Here is a 13,832-nt window from a genome sequence, read left to right as displayed (position 1 = left end):
ATGTGGGCGTGTCCTCGCGCCTCCTCAATCCTCCAGGAATCGGCATTAACATAATTTCTATCCCTGCTTCTTGTTTCTGAATATTGTTTGAACCATACTTTCTTATACTAACTATACTTTCTGTATTCTCACATTGTTCTGATGTTTAGTAACAAATACACTGACTTTCTTAAACCAACTCTTGTTTTAATATTCCCTTTAATTACACATTTGAACTTTTTACCTTTTCCATATCAGGATTTTATATTTCAGTTTTCATTTTTACAACTTGAGTTTATCCAGTTTCCTTTAAGAAAAAAAAAACTCTGAATATGTGCTGAGAACTAAAACATAACTTGTTTTTTTCTCCCTGAAGCTCAAAGCTGAACTGTTTTATTCTGTGTTGGACTCAGAAACACTCAGACTCCTACAGAGGAAATAAACATGAAGCTGCAGTGATTTGTTCTGTCAGAGTTCTGAGAGTAAATAAAGTCTTTATTCAAGAAATGATACATCTTTATTTATAAACAGTTTGAGATACAGCGCTGGTTTGGGTCTGTCCTCATGCTGCTTTCACCTTTGACCCCGAACCTTTTGAACTAAAGTAAAATAAATGTCACCTCTGAGACTCCTTAAAACAGACTGATCGTGAGAGTCCAGAGTTCGCCCAGAGTTCATCCACGTCGCGACGCCCTGATTGGACATAAACCTCAGGTCTTTTCCAGGTCTGTCAGACGTTTTTTGTTGTGGTCCTTCAGGTTGTGGCACAGTGAAACCTTCAGGAATCAGGAGACCAGCTCCTCTTCCTGCAGGACCTGAATGTCCTCACCTCGTCCTCTAATGACTGAGACCTTTAAATTAAATCAAATCTACGTCTGCAGACCTCTGATGTCCCCCCAGACTGAACTGGACTCTGCTGCTCCACTATGTCTCTTCTTCATGAGCCAAAGTAGATTCAGTGTTCACATGTGGACAAATTCCACGGCTACACGCTAACATTGGCCTAAAGGTTTTGGCCTAGATGCAGGACACTCAGGTCTTCTCCCCCCATGTGACCTTCCATCATCATCGTCCTCCTTGTCCTGGTCCTGATCCTGGCCTTGGTCTACCTCTCAGCACTGATCTTGTACCGCAGGACAAAGTAAGCGATGAGCCTAAGAGAGAAGAAGAAGATGGCGAGCACGATGAAGTCCAGGTAGAGTTTGGCGTCCAGCATGTCCAACTCCTTCAGGATGGCCTCAGACTTCTGGAAGTGACATGTCTCGTCTTCATCGCAGTGAAGATCCTCTCGGTCCAGACCATAGATGGACAAGATGACGCCCTCGAAACCATATCTGAAACACAAGGCATGAGGAAGAGAAATGTGGTCACCTGAGGCAGATTTAGTTAAAACATTAGGACATTACGACTCTCTTTCTGTTCCTTCTGTTCAGAGTTGTAGTTTTTTAATTAAACAGCGCCCCCACCTGACATAAGAGATGTAGGACATCCACTGCAGGTACCAGGGGATGGTATCAAAACTGACAAAGAACCCAGAGAACAGTAGAACAGGGATTGCCGTGACTGGACCAACAAACGTCGCCACCTGCAGTAAACAAACAAACACACCAGATTGAACACACCTGTCTGTGAGGTCACACAGGTGAGCTGACACACAGGCAAACTAACCTGCAGCGAGGTGGAGGCAGCTCCGATCAGCAGACCTAGACTCTGAGCTACCAGAGAGGTCAGGATCCCCAGAGACAGGAAGAGGAAGAAGCGGCCGGCATCTGGAGGCTGAGCCGTCATCCAGTACACAATACTGCAGTACACCACCGGGAATACTACCTGTACACATACAGAGAGTACACCACACAGGACAGTTCAAGTTAAACCTGCAGCACAGGTTCTACCCCATTCCCCCACCCCCCTCTCTTTCTGTCTAAACCCAACCGGTCGAGGCAGATGGCCGCCCACCTTGAGTCCGGTTCTGCTCGAGGTTTCTGCCTCTTAAAAGGAAGTTTTTCCTTGCCACAGTCGCCTAGTGCTTGCTCATGGTGGGATCTGTTGGGTTTTTCTCTGTAAAACTTATAAGATAAAGAGTACGGTCTAGACCTGCTCTATATGTACAGCGTCTCGAGATAACTTCGGTTGTGAATTGGCGCTATATAAATAAAATTTGACTTGACTTGACTTGACTTGAGCACAGACCTGAACCTGCAACAAGTCCGTCCTCACAAGTTTATTTCTTCTCTGTGTGCCTCCCTGTGTTGTTACCTGAAAGGGGACGTCAGCCATGGTTTTGGCCAGGTAGTAAGCCTTCAGACTGTACCAGTAGTTCAGGTGTTCCCTCAGAAAAACTCCCATCTCCAGAGGAACTGAAACACAAGCACACAAATAACAACACAACACATTTAAACTAACAGAATTAACACAATAAAACGAGCACCTGATGAACACAACATGGCCGACTCACATGTGAGGACTGTGGGCATCAGAGCAGCGAACATGAGGAACAACATGGAGAAGAAAAGGAACCCTGAGTTACTCAGGACCTTCTTGGCCTCGTTCCCGATTCCAAGGTACAGCAGACCGATCAGAACGCCGATCCCGATGTGAGATGAGATCCTCAGGTGAGTCAGCACCTGCTCGACCAATCAGAACATTCCTTACAACAGCTGTTACACCGCAGTCCCTGTACCTGTCCATCAGGTGTCACTGTGTGTTCTCACCGAGTCTCTGAGGATGCTGAGGAAGGTTCTCCTGAACAGGATGGAGAACTGAGTCATGCAGCTCGCCGAGAAACTGTGACAACCCTCAGACGAAGAACTCTCCTGAGGAAGACGAGGAACAAGACAAAAGACTTAATGAAGATTCAGTGTCATATTAAACCTGAAGAACAGAGGCTGGGAGGAACATGTTTATATAAACTACTCACAGTGTATTTAAAATGTCAAAAAGGTAATTTATTGAAAATACTGTTGAGATCTTATGAAAGGAAAAACATGCCAAAGGTCTTTAGGTTCATTAAACTTCTGCAAAATACAAAATATCCAGTAAAAGTCACTTTTGGTCAAAAGTATTAATAATAGGACAAAAACCTCAATGAGAGTCTATGTACTTTTATATTTATATAAAGTAGATTTACTTTGATCAATCATCCACTAATCATTACTTTTTATATGTCTATGGTAGAAAATAGGTTTTTTAAAGTTGAACTAACAGGAAGTAAAACAACAAAGATCTGTGGCCTCATAAAGGCAGCGAGTCAAAGCAACAGATTAACAAACCAAAGCTACAATGCTCCACACAAACACAACTGAGAGGCTTTTACACACAATTCAACTAATTATCACAACATGTTTACAGTGAACTGGAAATGATCTGACACCAAACTCCTCCTGCTCTCTGAGTGTTTATCTTCGATTTCTACGACAGCTCGTAGGCAGCTCAGTTTAACCTGTTAGATTTTAATGGCGCCTCCTGCTGGTTGCTGCCATGTAGTGAAAATCATTATATTGCTTCAAGACACTCAACAGAGCAACACTGATATGAACAAACTGATTTAATTCCATGTGATCAACAAAATTCTTAGTGGTCGATAATCAAATATGCCCATCCCCACTGAGGAGTCTGAAGTCCAGGTCAACACCTTGGGCTCTTTGTCATGTTCCTCAAGAGATGTCCAAACATTTCTCTGACTTTTATTTTGATAGGGACAGTGATTGTTGGGGTGTGTTTGTTTTTACCTCTTCCGTGCGCTGCCACAGGAACGGGTGGTGGTTCGTATCTCCGTTCAGTTCGGTCTGATAATCCTTCTCGCACTTCCTGTCCTGGACGGCCCTCACCAGTCGGACCATCTGATCGCCGTACTCTCCGGACGCCACCTCCATGACTGTGAAGCAGATGACTGTTGGTGAGCAGGTGAAGGTGAATGAGGGGTGTGGAGTGGTCTGGGCGGTTCTTACCGAAGTCAGCGGGGTTGTGGTAGGTGGGACAGTTGAGTCCGAGGTCTCTCAGGTAGGGAACCAGACTGGAGACCTTCCCTCTGTAGATACACTGACCCTGACTCAGAACATAGAGCTGCAACACACAGACAATAAACTTTAACCACAGTGTTTGTCATCACTTTATTTACTGTTGTGTGGTCGTTGTGTTTACTGGATCACCTTGTCGAAGAGCTCAAACAGTTTGGCGCTGGGTTGGTGGATGGTGCAGATGACGGTTCGTCCTCCCTGAGCCAGAGCTTTCAACAGAGACACCACCTGGAAACAGGACGAGCTGTCCAGACCACTGAGACACAGAGGCACAGGGGACACACTCAGTCTCTGAGTTCTGTTCTGGTTTTCAGAGTGACCAGGAAACTGATCTGCATCTAAACACATTTTTCCAGTCTGAGGCTGGTTCCTCTGGACCAAACAGTGACCTTAGTTTTCAGGCAAGTAAAACACATTTGACCTGGAAACAGAGGTGGGTTCAGATCCAGGACACACCTGTTCTGTGTGAAGGCAGGTAAAGAGTAAAAACCTCAAACCTCAGCCAAGTCACAGAAGGTGTTATAATCTGTACATCAGAACCATCAGGAGGAACAGGACCGTCTGTCCTCTACCCCATCCAACCAGAGGACAAGGGTCCTGGACTCCAGGTCCTGGTCCTACCTGACCCCTTAACATCCCGGTTTCCTCTAAGTTGGTTAAAATTATTTAAATTCAGTCTGTTCTGTTCCTGGTCTTCACTGAATCTGTGCGACGTGAAAAACATTCAAACTCAAATCAGCACAAAAACAGTCTCAACTCGTTCCTGAGCTTTTAACTGTATTACATGGTCTTCATCATCAGCTCAGTTGACACAGAACTTAAAATAAAAACAACAAACTGAGTAAGAAACATTTCTCTGGGCACTTTAACAAAACTCCATCAGCTCATGAGGACCATGTGTTATGTAGCTGAAAGTCCTGTTTGTGTTATTACTCTGATGGCCAGAAGGAGGAGACAAAGGTCCCACACTCAGGTTTAAATGACTTAAGTTTTTGACTAAAACCAATAAATATTTTCAGCAGAAGATTAAAACTTGAACCCGGCCCCAGGACATAGTCCATCGCTCTGACCTGGTTGGTTCATCGAAGAACATGACCGGTGGATTATTGACGAGCTCCAGGGCAATGGCCAGTCTCTTCCTCTGACCCCCCGACAGGTGAGACGTCCTGGTTTTAGCACAGTCCAGTAAACCCAGAGCCATCAGGATCTCCCGGACCTGAACACACACAGAGCCCAGGGACCAGAGTCCAAACCTGCTGTTTAACCTCTGAGAACAATGACAGGACCAGGGATTAGTCGGGGGTTAAAACTCACCATCTCTCTACGAGCCTCCACCTTCTCCTGCAGCTTCAGGTTCGCTGACACCTGCAGAAACGACAAGACTTCAGAGCGCAGCATCTGAAACCCAACACACTGATCCAGGACTGGATCACAGAGCCTGAACTGGACTGACGACTATCATAGACTTCAATAAATCTAAATTTCAGTTTAGGTCTCACTACGGAGTCAACCACAGATCTGTACCATCATGGCCTCCTGTACGGTCAGGTGAGGCAGCAGCATGTCGTCCTGCATGATGTAACAGGAAACCTTCCTGAAGGAGCGCAGGTCTCTGGGCTGACTGTTGATCAGGATCTCCCCCTTCATCCCTGTCTCCCTGTTCAGAAACACATCAATACAGGACCAGGTCACTGATAAAGGACTGGATTACTGATACAGGACTACATATGCAGGATTGGACTACTGATACTGGACTACTCTACTGATACAAGACTGGACCACGGATACAGGACCAGGTCACCGATACAGGACTGGACTACAGATACAGGCGGATTGAAGAGATACAGATGTTTTTCTTCAGAACATTTAAAATCAGTAGGAGTGAACAGAAACACAAACATTGACTTTAAGATAAATCAGACTTTATCAGGAACTAATCACGGTCCATCACATAGACTGAGAGACCTCACCTGTATCCAGCCAGGATATTCATGAGGGTGGACTTCCCGGCTCCTGAGGGCCCCATGATGGCCACCAGGTCCCCGCTGGTGAATTTCCCAGAGATCCCTTTGAGCAGAGTTTTGTAACCTGAGACAGAACAGAAACAATCAGTCCGCAGGTTCCCAGCCGGTCTGAGAACAGGGCTTTGTCTGCAGGTCCACGAATCGGGTTTCAGATCAGTTTGGAGGTTTTTCTGGTTTCATTTTAATCTGCTCACATTCACACAAAGCAAGATCAGGTCTCAGGAGTAATCAGTTACAGGAGGATCAGTTAGAGGTGGTTTTATCTCGTTATTGTTGTCCTGCAGTTTCCAGTCGGTTTGTGTTGTTGTTCATTTCCTTTAATTCATTTATTTCACTTTGAGGGAAAATATCACAGACTCAGCATTTCATTTCCTCCAGATGATTCTGGTTAATTTAACTAAAATTATCTGACCATGTCTGCAGTGGAGGAATCTGCTCGTTTAGAAAATGTCATTATTTTATAACCATGTGGTTACCATAGAAACCAGAAAGTAGGAGGAGGATGATGAAGGTAACCTGCAGTAACCGCTGCAGTGTTTATCTGCTGATGGAGGCTGAACGTTCTTTAATGAGATTATCAGATTTGATCTGACTGGATCGGATTTAATCCTCCCTGACCGACAGTAACCTCTACTGCAGTAATACACACTGTACTGCAGTAATACACACTGTACTGCTGTAATACACACTGTACTGTAGTGATATACATTGTACTGTAGTAACAGATACTCGGGTTGTCTTCTCCCTCAGTGCTGACTGTCAGGTAACATTCAGGTAACACTCAGGTAACAGGTGACGTTCAGGTAACGTTCAGGTAACATTTAATGACCTCAGGTGTTTTATAACAATTAGAGACGATAGCCTGTAGTAACCTCATTAACACACTCATCAACCTACAGTCACTCAGCTGCACTTGAGGAATACCCACAATGCATCAGGGCCGAGAACCTGTGCGTCACCTTTCATCACGTAAGAACTTTTCAGTATCTCAGGTCAAAGCAGCAGCAACAACCTGATCCTCACACCTGAGCAGGTAAGAACAGTGAAACTCTGGTTTTAATCTGAAACCTGATCTGAGACTCAGCTCCTTATTACAGACTTAACACAACAGAACAGGAAGTCCAGACCTCAGACTGTGTCAGACTCCCTAGATCGCAGTCTGATCCAGCATCTGTGGGATGATTCGGAACAAGCCAGATCCATGGAGACCCCACAGGACCCAGAGGTTCAGGAGTGGTCTTCCATCAGGTGGTTTTAATGCGACTGTACATAGATAAAACTGATCTCCAGTCAGTTCTCTGCTGCTCTGTGTGTGGATCAGGCTGATTCCGTTTAAACCTGTTTCACAAATAGCAGAACTCAGTTCAGATTTCATGTCTGAGGTTTTTGTTCTTTTCTTTGTCTTTTGTCCTGAGAAACTGAAACAGGAGACGAGGCTTTACTGTGGTTTTACTGCTGGACTTCCTCTCCACATCCACTCCTCATTTATATAACATTTATGCTCTAAACACACAGATGGAAATTATGGGAAAATGTTTTTTGTCATGTTTTGAAGTCTGTTTGATTTACTTGTCCATATATGGACATACATCAGATCACCTGACCTGTCAGGACCAGGAAGTGGAGCGGACACTGAACGTAAACATGGGACAGTTCCAATAAAGTTCATTCAGACAAGACGACGTCACTACCACAAGTCAAATACTACTGTAGTAATACTACAACAAGTCAACAACTACTGCAGTAATAATACAACGAGTCAGATATTACTGCAGTTTTAACAGCAGCCATGTTTGAAATCACATGTCGACAAACAATCAAAATTTCTGCCAGAAATCCGACTGATCCTTGGTCAGATCATCGATTGATCAGGTGATTGATCAGGTGTCGTGTTTTCTGATCTGTTTGTTTGTTGGTATGTAAACAACAACAGTTTGTTTAGACTGACGGGGGCCGGGGGGGTCACAGACTGATCTGTTGTCTCCGTCGTCTTGTTTCTGTTGTGTTGTTTGTCTTTTCTCACGGCACAGAGACACAGAGCTGCTTCTAATCTGACCTGCAGCTATTTACAGCCAGAGACCCTGACTGAGATTAACAGATTACAGACTGATAATCCACACACACACACACACACACACACACACACACACACACACACACACACACACACACACACACTGCTTCCCAAACCAGACTCTGATAATAATAATAATAAATTTTTCAGGAACCCTGTGGGTCATGTGATTCCCATGGGAATAAACTCATCACGTGACTGGGACGGGAATAAAAGTCAAACGAGACTGAGTGGGACCGGGAATAATAATCACAATAATCAAGTTTTTAAAGAATGAATAAAGTCAGAGGATTCAGGGAAGATGGCTTTACAACACAGAGTAAAAGACAACGATGGTGTATCAGCCTGGCAGAGCTTTCAGGGGAGTCTGAGGTGTTTCTTATTTACTGTTTTTTTGGGAGGTAGAAAATGTCTCCTCACTGGTTTTCCATGTAACGTTAACATAGTCTTTCCCTGGTCCCTGACTCCTCAGTCCTCAACGCTGATTTCTTGCAAGGTACAACTTTTTTGTCACTGTATTAAGAGCAACAGTAAGGCCATATGAAACTATGATACTTCATATGGCAATGCAAAAATGAATAGTCAATAATCACCTCTAAAACAGAGTTACTGTGGAGAATATGATCAGGTGCTGTTCACCTCTCTGTTTAGGTTTAGGTTTTACTTCAGTGTCAGTGATTCAGAGAAGTTACATACTAAAATAATCAGTTAACAGACAGTTGTTCTAATGATGTTACTCACCTCAGGATTCTTAGTGGTTGTCATTGATCTAGATTTCCTCATCTATGTCTAACACTGAGGGGATTTACTCAGGGTACTGTTTTCTTCTTTCTGGGCTCATCTGCTGTGGACATCGACGGTTTCCTAAACACTCTGATGACCGGCTGACCAGGGTTCAGGAGAGGAAGGTCACAGCTACTCATACTCAGCTTTTAACAGATTTTTAGCCTTTGATGTCTCTGATGAACATTTAGATTTTAATGAAGATGATCAGGTGACAGGACAGGGGGGTTTAACACTGTTGGACTCCCTAAAAACTTGGTGAGATCAGAGGGATCTAGATTCTGTTGGATGTGGTTCTGTACCTTTCTTCCTCCACCAAGGCCCCTCTCTGACGGAGTACGAGACGTCTTTGAACTCAATATTGACCGCTGGCCTCCGTGGTAGTGAGGAGAACCTCTGGGCCTCTGTCAGGTTGTTGTCCACCTTCTTCAGGTGTCCCTGCAGCAGCGGCGTCTGCTGGCTTCCCACCGGCCGCTTGCTGACCACCTCGTCCATACAAACGCACACCATCCGGGGGTCCAACATCAGGTCCGGGGGCCCATTAGTGTTCTGAAGGTTTAAACCAGAAAAGTGTAAGATCAGAATCCAAACTTTAACTTCGATTAGTCCATTAATTGATTATTTAATTAGGTAAACAATTAGTTGACAGGAAATCTATCAGCAGTGTACTGAGTTTAAACTTCTGTTAATTTAATCAAAGTGAACAGTAAGACCCGCTGATTGAAATGTTCAGGCTCTGCTGCCGTGTGATTGGTTCACTCTCAGCAGCAGCAGGTGTGTCCAGGTGTGTCCAGGTGTGTCCAGGTGTTACAGCCTCGCATCACTTTTAAAACTGTGTTTGTTTTACTCCTAAACACAAAGATGTTGATGTCGTTTGCTCTGGTCGTTCTCTGCCTTGAGATGGCTGCAGAATCTGTATGTGATGCGCACAGTTTACCTGACAGGTGATCAGGTTTCATTTGGACTGGAGGTTTTTCAGTGAGGACAGAGGCCGACCTGTCAGCAGATGACGAGCAGTGGATGTTGTCAGATTAGCCGTCAGCTGGTTCAGTGTTGTGTATGTGGGGCGGCGTGTGAGCATCCTGCCTCCATATGGGACACTAATCTGCAGGAGGTAACTGTCGGACGCAAGAGAGCTTAGTCACCGAGCTGAAAACAGCCCGACGCCAGGAACTGAACACAGGACACACTGCTGCTGTGATTCAGCAAAGGAGACCTTCATCACCTTCATCACCGCTCCGTCACCTGTCTGGTTTCTATCACGTATCTACTGTGTGTCCACTGAGGCTCATGTTTCCATCACATGTCAAAAATCAAAGCCCACTGATCTTTGAAAAACCCAGAAACTGTTAACAACATGTTGAGCTGTGAAAATAATCTGCACCAAAATTATTAAATACGAGTTGTGACTGTCAAAACACAGGAAGAAATAGAAACAACAAAAAGAATAAATTATATTTTTACTTTTGTTAAAGCAGCTTCTGGGTTCATGCACATTTACATGGATCAAATAATGTACATGTGTATACACACACACACACACACACACACACATATATATATATATATATACATATGCAGTTTTTATATAATTTTATACTCTGTCTGTGTCTCCACACTGTCTCTAATGTGTCTCTAATCTGTCTTTATTTCTATTTATTTCTCCAGGAAAATGTCCACAGTCTCGTACCATGAAAAAACCAACACCCCACCACTCTGCAGCTGTAGCCTGTTGAGCTCTCTTTACTCTACGAATCAAATTTTCTGTTCCATAATCACTAAATAGTTTTTCTATTTAAAGTCAGGTCTCCAGCTGCATGTGTCACATGACTGTTTTGGTCCAATCATGATCCAGTGATCACACCTGAGGTAAAAGTTAGGCTCATTTAATTAACACAAGATGAACAATAACCCTGAGACTGCAGACTCCCCCAGGCTCATTAAAGTCAGCTGTGTGGGGACAGTTTGTCTCTGCTGTGTCTCCACTACATGTTCCCTGTGTCAGGTCAAACCAGATTTATTTTACAGCAAGTCTGTTCAACATGTCCCCTCTGGTCCAGTGTGTCAGTGTGTGTCCTCAGTGTGTCAGTGTGTGTCCTCAGTACTCACCATGATGATGGAGTTGGTGACGGTGGGGTTGATGGACGGACCAGGCGGCCATCAGACAGGCCATGGCCGAGAGACGGCAACACTCTGACACTCTGCCTCCCTCACACACGTCTGATCAACGTCTCACACACACACACCGGCCCTGAGTGTTGGCCACGCCCCCTCCAGCTGCTGACCCCACCCTCTGTGGAGAGGAGGGAAAAAGCTGCAGATGGTGAATCCTTCGTGTTCAGGAACTGACTCTTTAAAGAATGAATGAGTTTACAGGTGATGAACAACAAGATGAATCCTGATTAGTTAGTTAGTTTTGAAGTCATTAAAAACCAGCGGTTGTCTCTCACGTCCAGCCAGGAACTGAAATATCAAGAAACAGACTTTGGTGTGTTTGTTACAGCTATAGCTCTTCCTGCTCCAGAAGAAGGGGATCATGGGTAATATATATATGTATATATATATATATATATACATATATGAGCTGCTAGGATCTGAGGTAGTTACCACTGGAGGCTGCAGGGGGCATTAATTTCAGGTTAACTCAAATTTTCTCGTTTTTATTTTCAGAAACAAAATAAAATCTGTGCGTGTTTATACGACGACTCTAACCCATTAACATAGCCACTGTAATTAATCGCAGATCGATTATTAATTGCCAAGACTTCTGACCATCATGTGATCATTTGTGTCGGTGAGGTTGGGTTGTGAAGTGATATGATTTTCACTAAGTGGCAGCGACCAGCAGGAGGCGCTGTTCAGATTTGACTCACTGCCTCAAAGAGGCCACAGATCTTTGATGTTTTACTCTCTCAACCCAGCTGATCGAGGCCTGAGTCCGGTTCCACCCTGAGTCCGGTCTCAAGGTTTCTGCCTCTTAAAGGAAGTTTTTCCTCTCCACTGTCGCCTAGTGCTGCTCATGGTGGATCTGTTGGGTTTCTCTCTGTAATTAAAATAATCTAAAGAGTATGGTAAATCTTAATTGAATTGAAATGTTAGTTCAACTTTAAAGACTTTGTTTAAGAGGATTGTTGTTGGATCATTTCTTCACTGAAGAAAAACACACTTTCTTTAGCAGCCTATTTTCTGTCATAGGCATTTCCAGATTACAAAATGATTAATTGATAATTGATTGTTAATTTTCCAGATGGCCAATCAAAGAAAACTCTCAATGCCATCCTACTTCAACTTAATAACTAAAGTTTACTGAAGTGTTTCTCAGGTTCAGTAAACTTAGCGTTTAACCTGGGTTCAGTTAACTCGTTAATGTTTGGATTTCTAGCTTGTTTTCAGTTAATCTGTGTCTATCATAGTCTTTGGTGTCTTAAGTGCTAGAGTTGAAGGACTGGACTTGTGTTAGGTTCCATGAAGACGTTTCACCTCTCACCTGAAAGGCTTCATCACGTCCCAGGTGTTTAACCGACCATCACCCAAAACGTGTTGGATGATGGTTGTTCCAGTTGGACATAGACTTTACTCCCCTCAAACCACCGGACTTCTCCTCTGATGGTTGGAGAGAGGAGTAAAGCAGACCATCAGGGTGGTTACAACCAGGATGGGCCAATGACTTTCAGGACTACCTCAAAGACAACACCACCACCAAAGGTTAAATACCTGGGACTCCCCAGCCAGACTTTAGAACTGAAGAAACCTTTTTAAGAAGCACAGCTGCCTTGGAATCTAACACTTCAGACTACCATGACCTCTTTACCACTTCACTCTGCAGGTTTAAAACCTGGTTCTGCTTTGTTCTGTCTTCACTGTCTTTGTAATTATTTGTAATATTATCGACTCGGTGCCACATAGAGCTGAGCAGCCAAACTACAAGAGCTCCATCTGCTGGGCAAACTGTGGTACTGCTACAGAGGAGACTGATGGCAGAACATCTAGTTACTCTTGTGTCTGATTGTTGAAGACAGAGAGGGACGGTCCTGCTCTGATCTGGGAGCTGGTTCCACCATCAGGGAACCACAGACCAGAACAGTCTGGACTGAGAACAGCTTGCGTTGCAGGGATGCTGATGCCAGACGACGATCGCTGAAGGAACACAGAGTCTGAGATGAAAAGTCACTCAGGTTTCCTTTGGTTGTTTTTCGGTAACAATATCCATCTTTAATATTTTCACAAACTTGTTTTCACTGACAGAAGTTACAGAGAATAAGGCTCTGAGACAAATAATGATACAAAACATTCAAAATAAATGTTTGGTCAACATTCAGTCCACTTCCTGTTGTAAGGCATCAACATGTCCATCTGCGAGGAGGATGAAGAGGACGAAGAGGAAACCGTTTAGCATCGCTAGCATCAATGAGAAATGCTAAAAATTGAACTATCGTTAACTAATATTGTCAAAATCCTGACAAAAATAAAAACTATGGACAAACTCAAGCCTACAGTGAAAATGTCAAGTTATTCATCTGTCTTTTGTCATTTTTGCTTGTTTGTGTTTCACCTGTGTGACTATAACAGGTGTCTATGCTCCCATTGGTCGCCCTCACTTGGCTCCACCCACCAGTGACGTGTCACGATTTGTAAACTCGTTGGTAAAATTCGAGCCGAAAGAGTTTCCTGTGCGTCAGCAGAGATCACAGGATGGAGATTATTCCATTCTTAAGGTGGAGACTGAGTCTGAATTTTTCAGATCAGTCGACTGAAAAGACATCGACACCAACTGATGCGGAGCTGAAATGTTACGTTAACCTGCTGAGAAACTGGAAATACTGACAACAACCTTGAGGGGTAACTCTGGGATTATTGAATCTGCGACTTATTTTCAATCTTTCCGGGTGTAAATGACTGACACTGACAAAAGTTTGTTTGACCAGAAACATCACTAGATATCAGTACCAGAGTCTA

The 13,832-nt window shown here is 43.9% G+C and overlaps 1 protein-coding gene across 5 annotated transcripts; it reads right to left on the bottom strand.

Annotated features, from left to right (window-relative positions):
• Positions 1-345: 345 nt before the first annotated feature.
• On the bottom strand, positions 346-11,166 carry abcg1 (ATP-binding cassette, sub-family G (WHITE), member 1). 5 transcript variants are annotated; one of them, XM_018704841.2, is made up of 15 exons: positions 10,986-11,166; positions 9,179-9,425; positions 5,966-6,083; positions 5,520-5,652; positions 5,310-5,360; positions 5,066-5,211; positions 4,128-4,251; positions 3,927-4,041; positions 3,708-3,853; positions 2,691-2,792; positions 2,435-2,603; positions 2,236-2,336; positions 1,648-1,806; positions 1,446-1,564; positions 346-1,313 (listed from the first exon to the last, which is right to left on the bottom strand). In XM_018704841.2, exons 1-15 carry the CDS (start codon positions 10,986-10,988, stop codon positions 1,085-1,087), a joined length of 1,962 nt encoding a protein of 653 aa, XP_018560357.1. In that variant the 5' UTR covers positions 10,989-11,166; the 3' UTR covers positions 346-1,084. The 5 variants fall into 5 exon arrangements, with proteins under 5 accessions (XP_018560357.1, XP_050921531.1, XP_018560360.1 ...); XM_051065574.1 differs by lacking the exon at positions 10,986-11,166 and adding an exon at positions 8,835-9,052 and having other exon boundaries at positions 347-1,313; positions 9,179-9,277; XM_018704844.2 differs by lacking the exon at positions 10,986-11,166 and adding an exon at positions 8,835-8,977 and having other exon boundaries at positions 347-1,313; positions 9,179-9,275.
• Between the last annotated feature and the right edge of the window lie 2,666 nt (positions 11,167-13,832).

Source organism: Lates calcarifer, linkage group LG21 (genome assembly GCF_001640805.2).
Source record: "Lates calcarifer isolate ASB-BC8 linkage group LG21, TLL_Latcal_v3, whole genome shotgun sequence".
Classification (NCBI taxonomy): Eukaryota; Metazoa; Chordata; class Actinopteri; family Centropomidae; genus Lates; species Lates calcarifer.
Note: the sequence above shows the minus strand (reverse complement) of the source record. Positions and strands in the feature narration are given on the sequence as shown.

Coding starts and splice junctions, on each gene's coding strand:
- abcg1 (XM_018704841.2), bottom strand. Junction 1,807..2,235: donor TGGCTGACGTCCCCTTTCAG/GTAACAACACAG, acceptor GTATGTGTACAG/GTAGTATTCCCGGTGGTGTA. Junction 1,565..1,647: donor CTGCCTCCACCTCGCTGCAG/GTTAGTTTGCCT, acceptor TGTTTACTGCAG/GTGGCGACGTTTGTTGGTCC.